Below are 25,679 nucleotides of genomic sequence, written 5' to 3' on the forward strand. Positions count from 1 at the left end.
ACAGGAAAAACTGATAGAATTAAATTTAAAGAAACTGAATGAGAGAACAAGTACTGAATACCATGCTGGCTAATCTCTACCAGTCTCTATAGTAACTATGGTGTATGAGCAAATGGGATATGTAAAACTCTGCCTGACCCTGCATTTGTATGACTGAAACCATGCATCTTTGTTCAGTGCTATTAATCTGAGGTAATTGAAGCAGGCATATACAAACCCTCTTCTTCTTAGCATCCATTCAATTATACCTGCTTTCCATTTGGAGGAAGATTTTGACATGGGGGGTACATTCAAATAAGCAATCCCCCATGTGCATTCTGAAGTGCATGAAAAGAATGTGCCTGAACATTTGAATTCGCTCTTAGAAGTACTCCTGAGAGCCAGACCACCAATGTATAGACACCCATATATGGACTTACAAAGCCTGCATTTGCTACTGATGCTTCTGAATTTATCCTTGACCTCTAACAGTTGTTCATGTTTAATTAGGGCTTTTTCATACATTCCTTAATTTCTGGGAAGAAGCATTTTAATTTCATTTTACCAGAGCTGTAGTTGTGAAGTTCCAGTTATGCCCTCTCTGAGACGCCTGAACAGGTTCCTGAAGAATGATAAAATTACAGAACCAGCATCAAGTACATCAGGGGTTCCCAAAACAGTGCCTGTGGGTGCCCTGGCAGCCTCTAGCCTTGCTCTTTCTCTACCCCTTTGCCTCCCTGTTTCCCCCTCCTTCCCAGCCTCTAACTGCACTGTTTCTCTCCCCACTTCTTTATCTTGCTGTTTCTCGCCCACCCAGCTCCTAGCTCTGCTCTTTCTCTCCCCTCTACTCCTTTGACTTGCTTTTTCCTCTCTCAAGCCTCCCTATTTCTCTCTCTCCCCCACACACACCTCTTTAGCTCACTTCTGACTAGCCAGACCCCCACAGCAGCTATTATGTGACTAGCTACATCCTCCATGGGAGCCATTTTGTGCTGGTGCCCACAGCTGTTTCTCAAATTCCTAAATGTGCCCATGGGTCCAAAATAGTTGTGGACCCTAGAAGTGCATTATCTCAGAAATAGTTGGGGACCCTAGAAGTGCATTATCTCAGAAATACATACATGTATTCTTCCTAGAACCTATTTGAATGCTCCATCTCTGATGTACTACAGGCCTTCCAAGCGATGGCACTACTTTGCGAGGAACCACATTTGATGAAAAGTACTCACCCTCCTATTCCTATTGTTTTTCATTTGTGTCTCCATCAATGTGCTGTAGCATATCTTTAAAAGTTGCATTTACCAAGGCCAAGGATATGGAACAGGAGAGGAGGAATGTTAAAGAAAATGGTTTCCTTAAATTCTATACCAAATTCTATGGGATGAATTAATGAATTTCCCAATTTCATGTACATTTAAAAAAGGAAATATGATTTCCTTGGTGTAATGCTGCTAATTCTGATTTTTTTAAAAAACCTTCAGTGAAGGAAGCTAATAACTGTATTGCTCTTTAAAACTTCTCAATTTAGATCTTGGTGACAGAATGTAACGCAGAGAGATGAGTGTTACAAAATGTCTGAAAAAGTATTAAAAACAGAGGCATAAATTTTGCCCTACATTAGGTAGCAGGCATCTGGTCACATACCATTTAAGCCAGACACAGACACAGCCTCCCCTCCTGCAGCCAGATTATTGCCCTTGCATTTGGAATGAGTGTGGAACTGGAAATGAGTTCTTCCGTTTACAGAAAAAGATGAAAAATGATGATTTGGTTTGTGGAAGCGTTGCTCATACACCTTGTCTGCAGTGAAATGACTCAGAAAGATGTATTGTTTAGTTGCAAATGGTCCATTTGAAATCCCTCTCTGCTATTAGCAACATGCTTTGTCAAACTCTTCCCTCACATATACACAGAGACCCATTTCGCACGATCACGGAGGGGAAATAAGCCTGCACGTGCCACTGGCAAGCTGCCTAATTCACATCATCACCCTCACCAGGTGCAGGTTGACATGACATCCAAACTTGGAGAGGGTGGATGGCTGGGGTGGTTTACAAACCACCCTGAAATCTATGGCTTGCCTGGTTTGCATGACACAGTTTGTTGTGATGTCCAAACCCAGCACAGTTTCCTCAGGGTAGCTTACTTTTCGTGAACAAGCCACCCTGAGAACCCATGGCTTGTTTTTGTGTTGTTCAAGGTGGCTTGTTTTCAGCGTGGCTTGTTTTTCAGAATGGCTTGTCATGATCTCCGAACCTGGCAGAGTGGGTTCTGCATGGCTTGTTTGAAAGGGCTATTGAGGCACTCTGGAAGAGCAGCGAAAAACCTAAGTTCTCCTCACCATGTTCTCTGCCCCTCCTCCTCCAGCTCAGAGTTTCATTTGACAGCAACTGGCTTTATCCCCTTGTGGGCTGAGTTAGCACAGCTATGCGTGCATGTGTGGTTGACTTACCTTTGGGTAAGTGTGTGCACCCCCAATTCAGGACCATGGTAATTAGGATTTAAGCTTCCCCAGTCTTGTTTTCATGCCAAAATTATGCTCCCCACCCCCAAGCAGGGAATTATTTTTTTTAAAAAAGGGAAAAGGTCATTCTTTTTCTTTTCTCTTTAACTATTCCTGGGGGCGGGGGGATTTGGCATGAAAACAGGATTGGGGAAAGCTTAACTCCCCTGTCCCAAATTGCCATGGCCCCAAATTGGGGGCACATGAGCTTACCCAGAGGTAAGTCAATCATACATAAATGCATAGCTGGGCTAGGAAGAAGAACAGGCTCTGAGGAGCAACACTTTTTTAAGTGTTAAAGAGAGAAAATAAATAAAACTCTCAGCCACCTCATCCTAAAAAGTAAGACAACAGACACATACCCTCTGAAGATATGGCATATGTATAAAAATGCAGTGCTTTGCAAGGCTAGAAGGGCAGGGGGATTTCATAACAGCAGAGGTATAGAGTAATTGTGCTGCAAAGGTTCCTGAGATACGTGCAGAGGGCGGGTGAGAGGAGTAAGCTGGAAACTTTTTTTTTATTACATTTCAGTTTTACCGTAACTTTTGGCTAGCTAATTCTTTTAGCATAGTGCTTTTATACTTGAGCATACAGAAGTTACCATAGAAACAAGTCCTCAAAGTTATGACATGTAGGGCGTAAGCATTACTGATTTTGAAGGTTGTGTAATTGTATATTGCCTCATTCAATTTTGCTTCTAAAAGATACTACAGATCGGCAACTGGAGGCCTTCAGGCCTATTCTGACTCAGAAGAGCTTCACATCTAGCCTCCAGAATTGGCCCTGATCTCATGGATTCTTCTATTGTGCTATTATGCACCTCAGATCACTTTCTCCTGAACTGAGACACAGGCAAAGGACTCTTTCATTCCCTCCCAGTACAATCATTTACACGGACTGTGCTGGAGTTCTCGCCAGATGCACCTCACCAGTTCACTCCTGTGTGTGAACGAAGAAGGTGCATAAAGGGAAGCACCCTGCCAAAATCACTGGTGCTGTTCACCCGGAGTACCTTTCCCCAACCTGGTGCTCTCCATGCTCCCACTCATTCCGTCGCACCAGCAGGACCCACCACTAGCATAATGGGGAGTCCGTGCTTTGCCAAGGGCTGAATCTGCACATAGCAGTTATACCGTTATCATACCATCATCATAACTATTGGTGCCCACTGGTGTCATGTGTACCAGTAGTTCTGATAACGGTATGATAATGGTATAACTGCTATGTGTAGATTCAGCCAAGGACTACTGAGCTCCATTGGCCTGCTCCATTCTGGAAACTAACATTTCTGCTAGACTCTGGCTCATTTACAAAGCGCTAACTCTTTGCTGCACTCGTGGTGGGTCCCGCTGGTGCCTGGGTGGCCTGGGATACTGCCCGAAATTATGACAGTTGGACTCCTACACATCTGGAGGAAGGTTGGGGAAGGCTGACCTGGAGAAAGAAGAGATTAAATGCATCCTTAGCCTGGGTCTCCTGGTGCTTTCTTGTTGCTGCCCAGGGGTGGGTAGGAATGATTGGATTTGGGCCATGGCATGGACGTCCACTATGCCATTTTCCTGAAAAAATAATTCCTGAAAGCACCGGTATGTATTTCCCAGTGGGGCAAATGGGGGTTATTTGGTTGTGTGTGTGTGATTTAGTTCAGAAAAATAGTGTAGAGGAGATGAGTTAAACCTCCTCAGTGCATGGTCACAATCCAGTATATGGAGGCGAGCAGCTGTTTTCCCCTTCAAAACAGCTGTATGTATTGTACACACACACACACACACACACACATATTGGATAAACATCAAGTGCTCTGTCATGGATCTCCCACACTTTCTAGTTTGGCCCTTAGTTCACATGGGAATCAGTCACTGGACAGAGCTGGTCTTGCTGGCCATTTAACATGTCATTTTGGTTAAAAGTGAGCTGCCAACCAGAAAAAGGGAGAGGGGGGTGGTTGCCCCATGTACTCTTTTCACAAAGTGCTTGCAGTAACTTTCCCTGACCCGGTGCCCTCCAGATGTGTTGGACTGCAACCCCCATGATTCCCAGCCATCATGGCCATGTGGGCTGGGAATCATGGGAGTTATAGTCCAACACATGTGGAGGGCACCGGGTTGGGGAAGTCCGGCCTACAGTATGAGTGGGCAAACTGTAGTGCATCTGCTCAGAAAACAAAAAGGCAACATTAGGCAAAGAAGTTTAGCAAGAAAAAAGAATTCTAAGATATATTACACACCTTTTCCCACTGTTGGATCAGACTTACTCGTTAATGTGTTTATATATAGCTGCAAATCCTTTGGTGGGTCTCTGTGCTAAACTAGAATATTATCTGCACCTCTTTCATTTTTGCTATGCCACTTTCATTTTTGCTATAGTAATTAATCTCCACCCCACCCCCCTCTTCAGAGTGAATTTCAAGAAAAATGAACATGAAAACCATTTTAGAGAAGTAACGGAACAACTCCTCCTTTGCATTTTTTTTAGTGGAAACCACATGAAAGGACATTTCTTTTCATTTGAACTCCGAGCCATGTGAAAGTGTCATTGCAGTGCACCTTCAAACTACATTCCAGCTGTTCAGATTCATTTAGACACAGCTGAAATGAAGCTCAGGATGTACTAGCCCAAATCAACCAGAAGCAATTACATTTGTTTTTGTGTTTCTGCAAGTGTTAGTAGTGCTGGAAGACAAGGAGATTCACCTTTTAAGAGTGCCCAGTTAAAAAAGAGGGTTCTTCTGGTCAAATGTCAAATGTCCACCTGCTCTGAAAAGCCCAAGAATCAATTAGGTTGTATCCAGTGGTGGCTTTGCCCTGGGTGCCCTGCCTCATGCAAGTGGAAGTGGTTTCTGCTCTATGCTGCCCTCAGATCTTTTGACAACTCTCATAATCTCTTGCCATTAGCCATGCTGGCTGGGATTGCGCAGAGTTGTAGTCCAAGGCCCCTTCTACATGAGCCTTTTACTCCAGGGCGGTTGCGAGTTGCAGTCCTTTGGGACATACGACGCAGTCGCCACTTCGCAGCCATCCATTGTTTTCTCCCGGGAAATGCGGATTTCCAAAGAGGCATTTTGCTGTGATGTTTTTGGTTTGCTGCAGACTTTCCACGGTTGCGAGCTGTCTGTCCCTTCCCCAAACCAACTTCGGATTTTGTGGTGGGCATGTAAACACCCCTTTACTCCCCTGTCCCTTTGCAGCTGTGCAGTTACAGAGGCACGGAGAGGCATTTTCATTTATTTCATCATACTTCCGCACATTTTTGCAGCTTCAATCTTCACAAAGGCTGCTTTGGAGGGGTCTTGGGGGAGCAGAAGGTCCAGGACCAACTTCGCTCCAGCCACCATTTTGGAGTGATGGGTAGGCACGTACCTCTCACACCTTGGCGAGTATGAGTACTCGTGAGAATATCGGTCTGGGGAACTGCCAAAAACAGTTGACGTGGAAATGAAGGAGCACAGATCACCCACATTTTACCTAACAAGGGACAGACAGACACGACAGAACCCCTAAAATACAAAACAGCCACTAAAACCGGAAGTGTCACACCCCCACACTCGTGTGCCTGCACAGCTGCGCATTAAAATATAATGGTAAGAAAAAAGGGCACAGCAGATTTTCCTGTTCAGGAAATCCTCAGTAAAACGCCTGTGTATCGTGCAGCAGAAGCTAATTCACAGCAGTAATGCTGCATAGTTGCAATGGAGTGAAGGGTGAAAACGGTGCCGTGTAGATGGGGCCCAAAACATCTGGAGGACACCAGGTTGCCTATCCTTGCCTTAGCAGATAGCACTTCCACTGGCATGAGTCAAGGTACCCAATTTGCGCTGATCCCTCCTACCCACTTAAGCTGCCCCCTCCCCACCCCCATCAGATGCATCTGCACACTATCATCCCGAATAAAATCGGATGTGGTGCAGAGGACTGCAGCAGGTGGGATCAGTGGTAAACATGTGACTGGCTTGCGCTAGCAGAAGCACTTTCCACCAAGGTAAAGCCACCTTTGGATACAACTTATTATTTTAAATGTGAGCCTATTTGTAACATATGTTTGTCATCACGTTATATGTTAGAGATATTTGGGGCACGCTATGGTGATTCATCCAAGACTTATGTTTCTTACAGCCCCAGGTAATAGCACTGTCATTATTCCTTCTATTTCCAAAGTTCAGAGGTGAGCGTGGATCTTTACATTGCCAAAATAGAACCATCCACCCTCAAGAGGAAGGCATCAGCAGAGTTGGAGGAATCCCAAGGTTCGCAGAAGTACAATAAATCTGTAGAAAAAAAAACTCTTGAGGGGCAGGACATCCCCTGCCCCACCCCCCACACACAAACACAAAACAGCCCAATTAAGAGTGAGCATGCTGAGTGGCCACAGAATGGAAAACCGGAGGGGAGGGGGAATGGAATGTAGTGTTCTGGAGGAGGGCATGGGTGACTGACTGGAACACCAAACAGGAGCAGTCCGCACTGCAACATTTTGTTGCAGGCCTCTCGTATCTTCTATGAAGCATTGTCCGGCTGGGTCCAGGAGGTTGTAAATTCCTTCTTGAGAGAGGGAGTGGTGCCTGCCGCTTTAAAAGAGGCAGTAATTAGACCACTCCTGAAAAAGCCTAACCTGGACCCAGAGGATGTTAACAATTATAGGCCAGTGGCCAACTTCCCCTTCCTGGGCAAGGTGCTTGAGCGGGTGGTTGTAGGACAGCTCCAGGCACTCTTGAATGAAACGGATTATCTAGATCCATTTCAATCGGGCTTCAGGCCTGGTTTTGGAACGGAAACTGCCTTGGTCGCCCTGTGGGATGACCTCTGGCGGGAGAGGGACAGGGGGAGTGCGACCCTGTTGATTCTCCTGGACCTCTCAGCAGCTTTCGATACCATCGACCATGGTATCCTTCTGGATAGGTTGTCTGGGTTGGGAGTTGGAGGCACTGCACTACCGTGGTTCCGCTCCTACTTGGAAGGCCGATTCCAGAAGGTGGTGCTGGGGGATTATTGCTCTGTGCCATGGCAATTGTGCCATGGGGTTCCACAGGGCTCTATTTTATCCCCCATGCTGTTTAACATCTACATGAAACCGCTGGGGGAGGTTATCCGGAGGTGTGGGCTGAGGTGCCATCAATATGCAGATGACACCCAGCTCTACCTCTCTTTCTCATCAAAACCAGGTGAGGCAGTGGCTGTTCTGAATCAGTGCCTGGGCACGGTAATGGACTGGATGAGGGCTAATAAACTGAAACTCAATCCAGACAAGACGGAGGTACTGTTAGTGGGTGGGTCGTCTGCCCGGCTAGGTGATATTCAGCCTGTTCTGGAGGGGGTTGCACTCCCCCTAAAGGATCAGGTTCGTAGTTTGGGGGTGCTCTTGGATCCAGAACTGTCACTTGAGGCACAGGTGAACTCAGTGGCACGGAGCACTTTTTATCAGCTTAGGCTGGTATACCAACTACGCCCTTATCTGGACAGAGATAGCCTAGCTACAGTTATCCATGCTCTGATAACTTCTCGTCTGGATTACTGCAATGCATTATAGGGCTGCCTTTGAAAATGGTCCGGAAACTTCAGCTGGTCCAAAATAGGGCAGCAAGATTGTTAACAGGGACTGGCCTGCGAGCTCATATTACGCCAGTACTTTTCCAGCTGCACTGGCTGCCAGTCCATTTCCGGGCCCGATTCAAAGTGCTGGTGTTAACATTCAAAGCCCTTAACGGCTTGGGGCCAGGTTACCTGAAGGATCGCCTCCTCCCATATGTGCCTGCCCGGACCTTAAGATCATCATCAGCGGCCCTTCTCCGTGAGCCCCTGCCAAAGGAAGTGAAGCGGGTGGCTACTAGGAGGAGGGCTTTTTCTGTTGTGGCACCCTGGCTCTGGAATGAGCTCCCTAGTGAGGTTCGCCTGGCGGCTACATTGTATTCCTTTCGGCGCCAGGTGAAGACCTTTTTATTTTCCCAGGCATTTTAGCTTTCTAAATTTTTATCTTTGCTGTTTTAAATCTGTATTTTAAACTCCTGCACTGCTGCTAGGTTTTATTGTGGTTGTATTGTTATATTGTGGTTTTAATGTTCTATATATTTTAAATTGTTTTATTGTGTGTTGTTTGGTTTTAATTTTTGTGAACCGCCCAGAGAGCTTCGGCTATTGGGCGGTATAAAAATATATATATATTAAAAAAAAGCATTGCTCCATAGGACTCTATAGGGAACAGTAATGCACCTCCCAGGTTTCATGTGTTTATATGTTTATATCTTATAACTCCCCACCCCATGCTCCTGTATCAAAGGCAGTATGCCTATGTAAACCAGTTGCTGGGGAACATGGGCAGGGGGGTGCTCTTGTACTCATGTCCTGCTTGTAGGTTTCCCATGGGCAGCTGGTTGGCCATTGTGTGAACAGAATCCTGGACTAGATGGACCTTTGGTCTGATCCAGCATGGCGCTAATTATGTTCTTTATGTACTCATATAAATGGGAGTAAGCTGCATTGTACTCAGAACTGTCATCTGAGTAGCTATTTATAGGCTTGTGCTATCAGTCAGCCATGCCCTTCGTCAGGAGAATTCATTCCATATCCCCCAATCCACTTTTCTATTCTTCCTGCCCCCCAATGTTAATCAGCAGTCTGTGGCCACTGAGCATGCTCAGGGCTTCTTCACACAGGGCTTTTATCCTGCTATTGAGATTGGTTACTCATGGAAGTTTGTGGGTCCTTTACATGATATTGTCAACTTCCAGGGTGTCTCCCGTACTAAATGACCTTTATCTCATTTTTTAAAAGATTGGAGATAATGAGCTATCAAATTACAGCACATTGAGTTCCCTCATGAAAAGAGGAAATCTCACAATAAGAGGAGCTAGACCACAGTGCCATCTAGTGGCTGTATAATGAAACATATAGAACACACAGATAAGGGGAAAGGAAGTGCATGTAAAGGAAGCCCATCATGATCCTGCATTTAAAACAGAAGCAGAAAGCCCCGGCAAAGTTGTGGGATTTTAGGCTGGCATAGAAATGTTCTCAGTCTTCATTGCACTGTTTTGGGTCCCCCCACCCCACACTTTTTAGGCTTTCCCCTCCTAAAAATACTTGTACTTCTGAAAAACTTGGGGTTTCCCCAAGTCTGCTGGTACGTCCCTTTTGTGCGTGGCAATTGCTGTTTTGGCTACATAAGCAATGGCACTCACTTCTGAACATTAGAAATAGAGAGAATGATCCCTTGAGACTTAGATTATTGTGATCATTAGAAATTTTATAACCTCAGTAGAATGTACAGGCTAAAAACCAGACTGGAAATTATCAACGAGTTGGATAAAAGAAAGTTAAAGACAATAGACAAATGACTCAAGTAGACAGGAGATGAAATAAAGAAGATAAACAGAGTGAAAGGGAATGTAGAAGTCTAAAGAATGTTTTCTTAAGATTTAGGAAAACATAGCTTGTTTAAAGCAAGAAAGAACCTCATCAGGAGAAAGAAAGATAAACCATGTCAATGAGAAGGAAGAGAAATGTTTACAAAAATCAGCAAGAAGGTATTGGACCAAGGAAGGAAGAAAAGCAGGATCAGGGGCAGAAAGAAGAGGAAAGGGGGAAAGAAGGGGGATTCTTTGAGACAGAAGGAAATGTACTATAGACAGCAGAACTTTAACATAAGCAACCAGGGGTGCTTCCAGACGGAGCACTCCTATCAGAAAGCATTGTGCAGCTGTTCTCTCTTGTTTCCTTGATGTTTTGTTTGTTTGTTGTGCAAAGAAAAAGACAGAAAAATGGTGGGAAAACATGGGAGGTTACAAATGGAAGACAATTGTGTGTGGAGACCCTGTAAAATTCCATGAATGAGGCCCAATAAAGCCTCACCTGGAAGCACCAGTATTTGCAGGTAATCTGCTGATCTCGAAGACTGGGGGAGAAAGAAGGAGAATTATTGTTATTTTCCATAGCTACTTCAGCCAAAATTCAAGGCATCCTTATGTTCTGCTTTTCACAAAGCATAAGATTTTTCCCTTCTTCTTAGGGATTTGCACACATTTAAATCACTTACACTTTCAAGTGCATTAACCATATGCAAACTTTTTACAGTTTGAAAAACAACAGAAATATAGAAAGGAAACTGAATACAGGAAGGTACACATACCATCTGGATGCAGATTTTGAATGTTATGGAATATATTAAGAAGCTGTTCATTTCCTGGATGGGTCTGTGATTCATTGTTCCTGTAGGCTAATGAGGGCTTTTAGTATCTTCCCAGTCCTTCCTCATCCGTCTTAAATTGGATCAAGGTAATGTTGGGCTAGAACATAACTATTTGTCCTTCTAGCAGGAACTTTCTGCTGCCTGTTATCTTTGCCCTCTCTCACCCACAACTGCTTCCAGCTAGGGTGCTTCCAAACAAGGCTTTTATTGTGCAATCGCTCTGCCTCATTCACGGACTTTTATGGGAGGTCTGTATGACATTCTCTTCCATCTATATCCTTCCCATCCTGTGTTTTCACACAGTTTCTTCCACCTTTTTTCTTACCACAAAAAGTCCGATACGAAGGGAAAAACAGAATGGCTGCACAATGCCTTTTGATTGATAGCATTGCGTGCCGTCTGACTGGAAAGAATCTTATTGAGAAATAAATTGCTTCATATTTCCTGCTGTTAACACTAGCTGGGTGAGATGCTTTTTCTCCTGGTGCAGAATCTTGGGAGAGTGCTGGAAGAGAAAGACGTAGCAGTCTACTCAGAAAGGACAGCTAAACTTGGTTTTTATTTTAAAATAGCAGTTATAATAAGAGAACCTGTTAACTCCATTCTGTCTGTGTTTCACGGATTGTCAGGCTTCTTTTCTTCTGTCATCTGCTCATTGATGGAACTGGATTTTTTGTATGAAAATTTCATTCACTGACAAGCGTACTATTGCAAATGTGCATTAGTTAATGCGCACTTTCACAAATGCATACCAGTTCAAATGCACATTTGCAAATGAACAAAATTGTGCAAATCCCTCCCCACAAGTAAAAAAACTGGTCCGCAAATCTGTGTAATCCATGGGACTTGGAAAAAGCTGGCCCACTGCAGAATCCACAGGTCGGGTCAGATTCATAGAAATCCAAACTCATTTGAATCCATAGTGAATTTCTCTGACTCCCCTAATTCTAGTTCATGGGTGTAACTGGGTGCTGTGTGCATGATGCATCAACAGTTGGAGCTGTGTGTGCTGGAATCTCACTGATCAGTGGTTTGGGAGGGGGAGCAGGAAGCTGGATTTTGTCTTCCCCCTTCCCTGCTGAACAGGAGGATTCCAGATTTTTAAACAGGGTGACACACATGTATCCTTGGCTGCTTTACTCATGCTCGGTTAGATCAGAGCCAGTGTGTTCTGATTTTAAGATTTAGAACATTAAAGTATATAGTACAATATCCCAGTTTTTCTGCAGCAGAAACTTGCAACAGCCAAAATGTTGTCTGCTGTGTAGCTGTATCACTTACTGCTAAAAGTTCAAATTTCAAAAACTAAAGCTATATTGTAATATCATATTTTACTGTTTCAAACAGTATAGAACTAAGGGCGCAATCCTATGGGGACAGTCAGCTGCCTCCAAACACGGAGGCCACTGACTATCCAATGCAGGGCAGGTGGACTACGGAGGGGATCTTCTCCTCTGCGCTATGGCTGCCCTGCATTTGAGGCTAGATGGCCGATTCCAGCTGTCTAGCTGGGGCGCCTTGGAATGGGGGTGGGGGGAGGCTGGACAGTGCATAGGAAGCGGCATCATGGCACTTCTGCCATCCCCTCCTCTCCTCGCCCCCAGAAACATCCCCTTTTCCCCCACTCGGTGCTGCTCTTATGAGTGTGAAGCCAGGGATGAACTGTGCCGCCTATGAGGCAGCGGGGGAGGGGGGAAGGGGTGTTTTCTGGGAACCAACCTTGGAGCCCTGGCTCCGAGCTCGGTTCCCAGAAAACGAAAAATCCTATGGCCATCTAGCTACTGTCTAGTGGCCATAGGATTGCACCCTAAGAGTGTTTTGTACTGAAGTGTGATATGCATACTCCAGAATTTTTGATACTGTTATTTAGGGCTGGTTTGCGTACAATCCGGGTGTGCAGATTATACATGCAGCAAAACTGAGGAGAAAGCTTTGGTTTCTGTGCTTTCCCGAATCACACATTATTTAATGAGAATCAGGGAATACGTGCAGAAATGTCTTAGTCAGGGATGGTTCAGGTAATCCATCCATTCCCCTTTTCCTCCTTTTTATTACAGTGAATGTATTATGTATAGTTTGCACAGTAGGACTGGTTTTGAACCAGTCCTTAGTGCCTTTATGGGGTTGTATTCTATGTTGAAGGCACCCCCGTGCTCTCAAAATCTGCCCCAGAGAACTGAGGGCAGATTTTCAGACAACGTGGAGGACTGGAAGGGGGATGAGAGAGAAAGTCCTGTCACCCTAGCAGTCTTCCCCTAGTGCGTTGTTGGATTCAAAGTGCTTGGACAGGTTCATGCAACCACTTCCATACTGGATCCTTGCCCCTCTTGGCTTATAAAAAGTGGGAGGGAAGGAACAGCTGGCTGGGCCAGAGAGGTGATTAATTCCTCCTTGCGAGAGGGAGTGGTCCCGGGCTGCCTCAGAGAGGCAGCAGTGAGACCATTCCTGAAGAAGCCCTTGCTGGACCCGGAAAAAGCTTAGTAATTTTAGGCCAGTGGCAAATGTTCCTTTCCTGGGCATGGTTCTTGAGCAGGTGGTTGCCAACCAGCTCCAGGCACCCTTGGATGAGACCAATTATCTAGATTTATTTCAGTCGGGGTTCAGGCTGGGTTTTGGCATGGAAACAGCCTTGGTCACCCTGTATGATGACCTATGTCAGGAGAGAGACAGGGAGAGTGTGACCTTGTTGATTCTCCTTGAATTCTTGGTGGCTTTCAATACCATCAACCATGGTATCCTTCTGGGACAATTGTCTGAGCTAGGAGTGGAAGGCACTGCATTGCAGTGGTTTCACTCCTACTTGGATGGTCGGCTCCATGGTGCTTGGGGAATATTGCTCAGCCCCGTGGATTCTCCAGAATGGGGTTCCACAGCGGTCAGTTTTGTCCCCCATGCTATTTAACATCTACATGAAACAGTTGAGTGCAGTCATCCAGAATTTTGGAGTGCGTTGTCATCAGTATGCTGATGACATGCAGCTCTATTTCTCCTTTTCATCTTCTTCAGGTGAGGCTGTGGATGTGCTGAATCAGTGCCTGGCTGCAACAATGGACTGGATGAGAGCTAATAAACTGAAACTCAGTCCAGACAAGACTGAGATGCTGTTGGTGGGTGGTTCTGCTGACTGGATGGAGGGTGCTCAACCTGTTCTGGATGGGGTTGCACTCCCCCTGAAGGAGCAGGTCCGTAGCTTGGGGGTCCTCCTGGAACCATCTTTGTCACTTGAGGCTCAGGTGGCCTCAGTGGCATGGAGTGCTTTCTACCATCTTTGGTTGGTGGCCCAAGTACGCCCCTATCTGGACAGGGATAACCTGGCTTCAGTTGTCTATGCTCTGGTAGCCTCCAAGTTAGATTACTGCAATGCACGCTACGTGGGGCTGCCTTTGAAGACGGTTCAGAAGCTGCAGCTCATGAAAAATGCAGCAGCCAGATTGATAACAGGGACCAGAAGGCCCAGACATATGAGACTGACTCTGGCCCACTTGCACTGGCTGCCTGTATGTTTCTGAGACCGATTCAAGGTGCTAGTTTTAACGTATAAAGCCTTACATGGCTTAACTATAGACATTTACACATGACAGTAATCAGTGTGGAAACAGAATTCAAGAAAATGGAATTTGAGTATGTTTCAATAGGCATATGACCATGTACAAGGAAAAAGTAGTTTGGGATTCCTGTTTACTATGATGTCCACTCTAACTCTGCAATATTCATCATAAAGTGTCTTAGATTTTTTTTAAAAAATTGGCCTGCAAGGTATTCTATAATGTTTTCCTGTGGTAATTAGCACTTGAGTCGCAGTTGTGCATGTCAATCAAACGCCCATCTTCTGTGGCTTAATACTTCCCTGCTACTTTGTTTAGACTGTACTAATTAAAAGTGTCACTCTAAACTCAATGCACCCTAAATAACAGACAGGAACAGGAAAGTGTTTTATGGTAGTCATCAGTGTTGGGTTTTAACAAATGGAACCAATTACCTGGGGAGCTGGTGGGCTCTCCCACACTGCAGGCGTTCAAGACGAGGCTGGACAGCCATCTGTCAGGGATGCTCTGACTTGGATTCCTGCACTGAGCAGGGGGTTGGACTCGATAGCCTTGTAGGCCCCTTCCAACCCTACTATTCTATGATGCTATGAAATGAGAGGGTCTAATTTAAATGGAATTCATTTTAAAACTATTTAGGATGTAAGTATCATATTTCAGTGCATATATATTTCATTTCTTTTTTTAAAATGTATAGTTTGGCAGGAAGCCTATGTTCAAATTGTAAACAGCCTGATGTAGGGACACTTTCATGGGAGCTCTGATGCATAACATGGAGCTGCATTGCACATGAGGGCTTCCCAGTTTTTACTGTGGTGGCAGAGCTCATCCATCTCTGCATGCATTTCTAAAGTAAATGTGGAAGTTAGACACAGAAAGTTTTGTGTGCACATTATAGAATGTACAGATATTTGGATTAGAACCAAAGAGTCAAGTAACGACCACCAGGTGATTTTGAGCAAGTCACTCTTTTTGGAGCCCCATGATGAATGAGACAAGGGTTGTAATGCACCTTGCATCCCAAAAGTGCTATATAAAGTAATAATGAAAACAATTATGTATTACTAATTGAAGAGATTAGCTGCAGCCACAAGGTTCAGTGTTGCAGAATAAAATAGAACTAAACCATTAAAAATAATTTCTATCACTTAATCAGTTTGATCTTAAAATGCAAGCGTATGTATCTCTGTAAACAATCCAACAAAAACATGGCTATCAGCTCAGATTAACAGATAGCACACTGATTCACCTAAAATGGCATGGCCATATGTGAAACGCATGAACTTAAAGTGATATCACTAGGCACATGGCTGCTGAAACTTTTTAATCTATTGTTTTCCAGTCTTGGATTCCCATGGAATTGCTTAGCTCTTGGAATCAAGGTTTAGCTGGCTGGGAATCTCAGCAGATGACAGATGACTTACGAAATGGAAATCAATAAATAGGAAGAACATAATTCAGTTCACTGAAAATCAGCCTAGAAAATGGGGACAAGACATTTGTAAATGTGTTATACACAACCTATTTATGTGACTTAGGGTGACAATTATATTGCAATTCTACATCATAGATTCTGTCTGTACATGTTAGGTAATTTGTCTGGGCTTGCTGTATTTTGACAGGTACCCTATCAAAATGCTTTTATCCCTGAACCATAACTTGCAAAACAAGTGCTGATTAAAGTTATGGAAAAGCAAATCCACTCTTTTGTTTTTAAGAATTATCTTAAAGTGTTTAGAACTAATTGATTTCATCGGGGCATTTATTATTTCTGCCTTACATCCCTATCCTATGCTGCTCTGCCTCTAGGCTCCCAGCATCTGTTCAAGGAGAGACCTCATCTGCTTGTTTGCCAGGGCAGCAGCTGTCATATGTACCACTGTATCAGTTCTCAGTTGTATGTAATTGTACCTGTAACTCTAGAGAGACTGGGAAGAGACAGTGCCATAGATTAACCTTTACTCTGAATCTTAAGGGCCACTGAAAGGGTCAATAGTAAAGCTTTCTGAAATATTTTCCCCAAATCTCCTTAAATGTGTAAATATTCACTTTTTTCAAATCTGTTTACTGCTGTTGTTTCCCCTGTCTGCTGATTACATCTTCTTTTTTCCTAGAGTAATTCCAAACAATCAGGGTGTCATAATGCTCCATAACCAATCAGATGTAGTTCTGTGCTGATGTTACTGAGGGCAAATAAAACTTGCTTAGAATGAGAGCTGTGTTTCCTAGACTGATCATATGGATGAGCATAGACAATCAGAGATGCTAAAGTGACAAGATGACATGAACATAAATAAAGCCTCCTTAGGCCGATGCTGTCTGAATCAGTTAATACTTTAATCCCCAAAAGGGAAGGCATCTGTGACGCTGATGAAAATGTTAATGGAATCTCACCCACTTTTGGCTCAGTCCTGTTCCATTGCTCTAGTTCTGCTATAACTCTGTGCAGGCAAAGATGATCTCATCATGAGACATGATGGCCCTATTTGATTTAACTTGGACTCCTGCATTGAGCAAGGGGTTGGACTCAATGGTCTTGTAGGCCCCTTCCAACCCTACTATTCTATGATTCTATGATTCTATGTGGCAAATTTGGAGAAAAATTTAAAGGTGGCATGTTTGGAGCAGATGTTAAGGGAAAAAAATGTTTCCTTAGGCACTAACTTAACTGGCTGGAGCCAATTGTTGGTGAAGGGAAATACCTCCTGAACGATGCCCATCATGCATATATAGCATTGAGGTTTCCTAGAATGGTTGATCTGGAGTGCTGCCAGGTTGAAGCGATGGTGCCATCCAAGGGCAAATACTTTATTTATGTATTTTCTTTATATATTTTATTTAAGTATTCCTATTCTGCTTTTCTTTATGGGTAGGCAACAACATGACACAAAGCAAAATAAATACAAATAATATAAATATGTAGTAAAAGTCACAGTAAAAACACTCATCTGAACTAGTACATATCCACAACACACCAACATAAACTGTATCATAAATTCTACAGCCTAAATAGGGAGGTGTTCAGTGGCCTCTGAAAAATTGAGAAAGTTGGGTTTTTGCAACCTTCACTGGTGAGGACGCTTCAAACGGAGACCGCCATGCCTGATTAGGTGTAATATTACCACCATAGCAGGATCTCTACCATCATTCTCCAAAGGCGGAGGGTTCATAAGGGATGGAGCATTTGCTAACATTTGTTGAACCCAAGCTATATTTGAAGATAAGCATCACCAGCACCTTGCACCTTGAAGCTAACAGGCAGCTACTGCAACTACCAGAGTAGAGAGGAGCCTGACCAGGTTGGTGGAGGACGAGGTATGATGGAGGAAATGGAGGCCAAATGGGAAGAGGCTGCGATAGACTCTTTATCACAGGTGCCGTGTTTGTAGGGCAACCAACAATTTCAAAGGGGTTTGGGTGGATCTTTAGGGATTATTGAAGGAGAGTGGAGAGAATTTAATATGGATAGTTCTGCTCAGTCTGCTTTGACAGTGTTACCTACTGTGGTTTTGTTAGCCCTGCAGGAGCTACAGCTGTAGCATAGGATCATCTACTAGATTTTTATTCTTTCTGTTAATAAATTATGCATTCGATCTTACCCTTTAAAAATAAATGGCTGCTTAATCCAAATAAGTCTCTTGTAGTGTTCATTGATTCCTTAGTTATTATTTGTTTCTTTGTTTGCTTATATCCAGGGACGGCGTGGTAAGCCAGGACTCCCTGGAAAAGCAGGACCACCGGGGCCCCCTGTGAGTAACCACGAAGATTATGTAAAACATTCTTCAGTCAATAACTTGTAGCAGATCATTCAAGGGTAGCTTTAAATGAACGAAACAGATCTTTATTTTCTCTGCGGTATTTAACAATGAACAAATACAGGGCAGTATCCAACTGTGTCATTCAGAGGAGAATCCAACTGAAGGTACGCTTGCACATGCGTGGTTGCACAAGCGGTTTTGCATAACTCTTATGTAACCCATTATGTGACTGCCTGTGCAACCCATTGTGCAACCACTTGCACAACTGCTTGCACAAGTGCAATGGGCAACAGCTCGCACAACGGAAAGCTTTGCTGGAGCTCTGCTAGTGCTATTTGAGTTTGTGGAATGACACCTTTGGATACTACCCACAGGAAAACAAAGACAAGGAGAATGAGATGTCGGACTGATAGGAAGGAACATAACTTCTAAAACTTCAGTGGAAATGGAAGAAATTGGTTAGCGTTTCAAAGAGCAGACTGTGTACATTATCTGAGGGATATTGCTAATTTGGTCTACCCAAACCGATGATGCTATGTGTTTAAGACAGGATAATTTCTGTCTCAGAGGGGTAATTTGAAAGATGAAGGGCTGCATGATCAGCTTGCCAATTGTCTGAATGGTGGAGAGGATTATACCCAATGCTGGAAAGAGCGTTCAACTGTAGATCAAATGAGTTTGCTGAAGAATTAAGGAGGATTAAGGAATACATAAACTGTATGAAAGGAATTGTAATATGCATCACTAGAGGTTTTAATTCAGATCTAAGCATTTGGGGGTTGTTTTCTTTATTGCTTGATGTGTCTGGTTTGGAATCTGAGCTTGGTCATATATCTGACTCTCAAGAAGACTCCTCAGATTGAAATGGAAGCAGCCTTTAGAAGGATGCCATTTTACATTAATGTTTTTAATGAATCCTCTACTTTTTGCCATCTCACCCTGATTCTATGATCTCTCAAAGTGTACAAACACAGAGAATATGTTAAGGATTAAGTGTGTCCTTTGTGAATAGATTAATTTCATATTTAGCAAAGTATTATTGGTTATTTTTAAAAGAATTTGTTGGTCTTCTTCTGTGAATCTCTGTTTTTGCTGATCCACATTAGGAAATAGCGGCCCAATTCATTGCTAGCCCTCTGCTATTTCTCCTGTCAGTTCCACAGGGTTTTTCTGCACAATTTTTTAAATGTTAGGCCATGGTCCTTACTCATAGGGCACAGTATCCCCGTATTTATTTATGTATTTATTTATTTCATTTCATTTCTATACCGCCCAATAGCTGAAGCTCTCTGGCAGGAGAGTTGAATTTCTTTCAGCCCAAGGGCCAAATTCTTTTGTGGGCATAAAGGGTGGAAAATAAAGAGGCGAGACATCAAATTGGGCCACATTTATTAATAAATCTGCAAAGGGGAAAATGCCTGGACGGGCAACTGTGCCAGCAACTAGCTAGGCACTGTAACGGGCAAAACATTCAAAGCCTGCTGAGTGGCATCTAAGAGATCGCCACCTCCAGGACTACCCCTTTTGGGGGAGGTAGGCCTTCCCCTGTCACCTCCTCCCAGGCCACAAAACAGCGGGTGGGTGAGGTGAGTTGGCCTCACAGGTAACCCTTATCCCCACAATGGGGCTGCAAAACCCCAAGCGAGACACCTCAGGCATCACCTGTCACCAAAACAGTGCCTCTGAATGCTCACCATCCCTGTTCTCATCAGCATTGCCCGTCCCTAGCAGCCACAGGAGGATGGCAAGCCTAATGCTTAGTCAAACCCCTCCCCCCACCTGTGCTGAATTAATTCCTGCCAGCCCTTTTGCAGATCCAACATGAACACGTCATTGCCGAAGTCTGACAGGTGTATCCCATCCTGTCTGTAAAACTTCCCCCGCATCCATAAAATCTCAGGATGAGGGATAATCCCATCCTCATGCCTGGATGACACGAGGCAGGGCATTTTCAAAGAAGCTCTTTGGGGCTGCATTTCAGCAATGGGTGGGTCCAAAGGCAAAAGGCACAGAGCCAGAGGACTTGCATGTTTTACCTTCAAGCTCTTCCTGCCAGTAACTAAGCCTGAGGAGGGGCTTTTCATGCTTTCAGAATGGGGGAGGGGAACTGATCAAAAGCCAGGAAGCCACCAAATGATCAGTGGTTGGGGGAAAGGGGGCGTGGCAGGGGAAGGTGGCATGGCCATCTGGAGAACCCTGGAGAGCCATATTGTGACCCCAGGTAGGCTGGCCCTGGCCCTGGCCCGGAAGTTGTGCACCTTTGCCATAGGGCATAATGGAGTCCTGTTTCCCTCTTTCCCCTGGCATGCATGCACAGATGTCAGTGCTGGATGGGGATACTGCCTGGCAATGTGCCCAAACCTCCCATTTCCTGTAAGGGCTGGTGTTTTGAATGCTCGTCCACACGTTGTTGCCACCAGGTGCACCTGGTGCACCAGAGGGCATTTTGCAAAGAGCCCACTCATCTCTAGAGCCAGGCCTGACCTGTAAAAGACTCTCACTTGAAAGGTTTGCTGGCAACATGAGAGTAACATGCATGTGCCCCTCTCAATCCCTGCCACTTTCAAGGGTGGGCAGGATTTTCTGGCATACGTCTGGGGTCCCTCCCAGCTGTAGAATACCCTCTTAGACCTGCCCCTTCCCTCAGTTCAGGGTTCAGCACATTGTCATATAGGACACCCACTTTACTAATAAGCAGAGTAATGTCTGGAAGATTGTCACATTATATAGTGTCATGTCACAGTCTTTGTTGTAGGGTATGACGGGCAGAAATCCATCATCCACAGTGCCTCTCTTTTTGAGCGTCAGAGGGTCTAGCCTATTACATTCTTCATAATAAGGGTATTGCTAGACACAGTAAAAAAAATATTGTGAAGACAAGAGTGAATAAATAGGAATTTACAGTGCCTTCACAAAAAGAACAAATAACATAACAATATATCTCACGAAAGGAAAACTAAGACAGTGACCCAACAGTGCCCCCATTTATCACCTAAAAAGCAAGAGGGTAATAGTTCTACTTGACACAGACATACTGAGACTATTCTAGGAATACAGTTATAAGTTAAAGGCAAACTCTCTGAAGACGAAAATCCAGCAGAATCAAAACACATTGGCTGATGAGGGTATGTTAAAAATACAACTGTAAAAAATGAAACTGTGATATGGAAATGTTCTGAGCTTAAAGAGTCAACTGATACCAATCTTACAATAATTATTTAAAATCTGATTTTATGGATAAAGTAGCAGCTCTTTCTTGTGCATTGTAAATGCCATCAGCTTGGCACGTGGTCTCCTAGGATTAAATGTGCACTGGCTTGTTGTTGTCAAGTCATCATCCTCTTTATCTGTGTTTTAACAGCAAGTGAAGACACACATTTCTTCTGTTGTTGTTGCTTAATTTTATTTATAGACTGTTCATTGGGGTGGGGGGATGTTTTTGCTGCTGCTTTTAGCTTGTTCATGTTTTATGTGTTGTTTTTTATGCTCTTTTTATTTTGTAAGCTGCTTTTAGTGACTCCTTTTTTGGAAGGGAAAAGCGGAGTCCAACTTCCTTAAATAACAGTGGCATGTGTGCAGCCTCCAAAGAAGTAAACACAGAGCCATACTATGGAGGCTGCATGCATAGTGATCTCATCCTGTCTGGGTGTCTCTACACCAGCGATTTGTAGTGCAACCATTATTCCTCATTCATGGTATTTTGTGGGTGCTTTACATGACGTCATGTTTCTCCAGTAGTTTTCCTGTTTTTCACCCCTGCCTGTCCCATGTTATTTCCAAATGGGAGAAATGCAGTATTTTTTCAACCCACACTGTAGGAGCGCCACGATAGGCCTGCCCGCGTACTTCTCCCATAACATGAAAAACCCGCTTTATTTGGGGTTGTTGGGGCCATGGTCATGATGACAATGGCAGCAACGTCGGGGTGGTAGGCGTGTCGGTATACTGACCTGCCGGCTTGCCGTCACGCCATGACATAAATGTAAGGCACTGACTTTTGCTCCCAACTTTGGCTGCTTCCTCCACTACACAGGATGGCCAGCTGCTGACATTCCAACAGTTTGCCGGGAAACCGGTGCCTGCAGGGGTGGGGTTCGGGCAGTTTGGTGGAGGTTGCTGTCCACCCACATTGTGTGTCAATCACAATGAAACCACCAGTAATCTGCGAGGGGAGAGAAAGGGGCAGGAACCAGGGAGGGATGCCCCCAGTGTGTGTAATGGCTTTTCATGGAAAAGTAGCCACCACATCATGAAAAGGTAAGGATTGCAGTATAACGAGATAGAAACAACTGTGTAAAGGAGTCTGCTCTAATCCCGCAATGAAGCCAGATGGAGAAAGCCCAGGTATTGATGCGGATTTCTGCCCCTGTGTGATGAATCACCCCATCTCTCTTCTAGCATTAACTAGCTAATAGTAGTCCTTTTATGCTAGATGAGAAAGGTAACTGGAACCATCCCACCCCCATCCTTATGCATGGTTGAATTAGGTTGTGAGGGACACGAGAAAGAAGGCTCATTGTTTGCACCAGTGTGCATCCTTATAAAAGAGGATATAAAAGAGTAGTAAAAAGTATGTGAAATTAGAAATGATTTCTAATGCAGCTGCATTAGGAGAAGGTACTGAAGAATGGGGACAATGGGAAGAAGGTTCCTGTCAGCAAAGCCTCGAGCTAGCGGTTCTGGTTGGAAATAAATCAAGGCCAAAACGCAAAGGCCAGTCTTTTGCTAGCATGTTATCCCAGTGCTGTAATGTCTGGGTCACTCTCACAACACACAGTGCATTCCCCAGCCCATTGTCCTGACCATGTTTCTCCCTCAATATTCCACTCTCCCCCAAACTACTTTTATGGTGGTTTCTTTGCGCTACCAAGTGCAAAGGGATGCACTGTGTGCCATTGGAGTGGCCCAAACTGGCCAAACATTACATTCATGTGTGTTCCAATCTAGCAGTATTATAATTCTTACCACCTTTTAAGAGTTAGAGTAAAAACACTTGAATTGCAAATGCATAGAAGTATTTAATGTGTGCCCACAGAGCAGCAATTGTGCTGGCAGGGGATGGGGGGAAATACCAGCACAGTGGTGCCTCACAAACAAAGCAGGCTCCAGTGTAGATCGTACACAAATTACTTATAGTCTCACCACTGGGATATTGCCAAAAAGATTGGGTTACCCTTCCCACCCCTCAGCACTTACACATGGAGTTCAGTCATTACATTGCGAGCCTCTGCACCCCTGCTACTCACTCCTAGTGACTGGATGAGGGTACACAGAGACTCATAGAGCTTTTCTACATGAGGTATTTGTTGTGCGCTCATCATTCACTCACAGTTGTTTTGGGGTTCTTTAGGCAAAATTGTGACCGTTTAAGTTTCACTTCTGTTTATAAACAGCACTTTCCAAGGATTTTTTAGAGCAGGGAAAATGGGGTATTATTTTTGATGGCAAAAGAAAGTGTTATGGATTTGTGCTATTCCACTATACCGCAGTGTCACCTAGAGGTTATGTATCAGAAAAGCATGAAAGGAAATGCTCCTCATGTAGTGCTTGGATCCCAATTTTGTGACAAAACCAAAAGGAGATGCAGTGGATTAACAGCCTCATGTAGAAAGTCCATAGTGATGACTGATCTCCTAAGCATCCTTAAAGTTAAGGTTAGGCAGGGACCACTCACTGCTTCTGGGGGTCTATTTTCATTGGTATCGCCTTGGCAACTGTAATTTGTCTCCATTCCTCTAAACTGCATGCTACCGCAGGGGTGTTTTAAAAACTATTCACATCAGATGCTAAAAATGGGGAAGATTTTTTTTTAAATGAAGGTGAAAATTGTTGATCATACATATCTCTAACTTTATCCTACACAATGGTAAGTCAGATGCTATCTGTAATTGTCCAATAACCTTCTTTGACATCTTATAAAAGGCAGTTCTTGCTTTCATCTTCATTCTTCGCATTTTCTCCCTTGAGCAGATAATATTCATGATTATGTAGGCTGCTATCTTCATGTCAGCTGATCTGATATGAATGTTTGGCATCAAGAAATTTTGTTTCAGGTTGGACTAGCTGACCTTCAAGGCTTTTCCAACTCATTTCAAATGCTTTTACTAGTTCTCTAAATTATTTTGTCCTGAAACCATTTTGAAATAAGCATGGTTTCATTTAGGGCTAACAGTTTAAATGAAAGGCACTTCACCAAGCTCAGAGCTATGAAGAACAAAAGCACAGCATTCCATAAGCAAATATGGAATAATTAGAATAGGAATATGTTTAAATGCAGTTAATGACGTAGTAATGCTTGGGTTAGATTTTAAGGTAAGTATGCATGAAAAATAAGAATGTGCATTATAGCAATCATGTAAACGTTCAAGATCTATGAAAAGGGATATTAAATCAAATTACTAAAAGAAAATAAATTCCAGTTAATATGGGGAAAATTCCTTGAATTATATGCAAAACAAGGTGATACACTACAAAACCAGTGCAGGCCAGCAAAGAAGCATGCATGACACTAAAACCTTTTATTTATTTTATTTCTATGTAACTTTTTATTTATCCATGTTTTCCTGTATGATTTTACTTATATACATGAAACATTTATTCTTTAAATACAGGATGATATGAAAAGGGGAAGGGGAAATCCAAAGGAGAGAGAATGGGAACAAGGGGTCAGGATGGGGGAAGTGTTTCCTGTTTGTATTGTATTGACAAATGAAAAAAATCTAATAACCAAAAAAAGTATAACACTGATTACATGTACATCAGGGTACAGTTTTAAGCAAGACAAAAACGATACACAGCAAGCACATACATTTCCAACTCCCTCCATACATTTCCAACTCCCTCCTCCTCCTTCATTTCTCATCTCCCTCCCACTTCTAGTACAGAATGTGCAGACACTTCTATATTCGTTTTGATACAGTGACGAGATCCACATGCAGACACAAGTTTCTGTGCAAAGGACTGTGGCGGATGGTGGTCACAACAGCCTGTGGCAAGGGAGAGAGAAGGCACAACATTTTACTGAGGATAATGCACATATATGGCGAAAGGAGCAATCATCATTCCTCATCAACGGTCCAACTAGCAGGGACAATTTTCAAGCGGCAATAAATAAAATCTTTGTTTAAAAGGGGACTATATATGTGCAAAGATGTATACACGCAAAAAAAAAATCAATTTCACACAGCACAAAGTTATCAGATGTTATGGTGATCTGATGTTCATCTGCTGTATTTTATAGTAAACTTTAGGTCACCTCTTACCCACTCTATTCCTACTGGGACTTTATCAGCGCCAGGTTCTGGATCTGACAATTGCTGATGGTTTCAGAGTAATTTCCTTGTTTGTCAAAGAGGAAGTCATTTTAGGCATCCACATGATTAGCCCAGAGCAAATTGGTGCTTCAGTAAAAATGACTAGTAACTTGGAGTTGAACCAAAGAATATTAATTGGTTCTGTTAAAAAGCATGTTACTTCTCTCAGATTATATTTATTTGACTGTAGAGAGCAATGCTGTGGTCCATGGAGAGCATTCCAGGGACCATAGGATTTTTCAGATTCCCCCTCCCAAAGCCATTGACACTGCTATGACTTCAGGAGGGAGGCTCAAAGATCTGTTCCCTGTCCCCCAGCCAGCCCTGCCCCCTTGCAGCTGCATTGGAAAGAACCACGGTGCCTGCTTTCCAAGGCTGCGAAAGTAGCCCCAGATGACCT

The 25,679-nt window shown here is 43.7% G+C and overlaps 1 protein-coding gene across 1 annotated transcript in view; it reads left to right on the forward strand.

Annotated features, from left to right (window-relative positions):
- The window catches only part of COL19A1 (collagen type XIX alpha 1 chain), a 305,569-nt gene that overhangs the window by 186,233 nt on the left and 93,657 nt on the right, over positions 1 to 25,679 (forward strand). The window contains exon 16 of the mRNA XM_084831091.1: positions 17,904 to 17,957. Coding sequence (XP_084687217.1) covers positions 17,904 to 17,957 — 54 coding nt within the window. The remainder of the gene's footprint in view (positions 1 to 17,903; positions 17,958 to 25,679) is intronic.

The sequence above is a fragment of the Heloderma suspectum genome, chromosome 1 (genome assembly GCF_057233095.1).
Source record: "Heloderma suspectum isolate Gila_16-S chromosome 1, 16-S_ref, whole genome shotgun sequence".
Taxonomy (NCBI): domain Eukaryota; kingdom Metazoa; phylum Chordata; class Lepidosauria; order Squamata; family Helodermatidae; genus Heloderma; species Heloderma suspectum.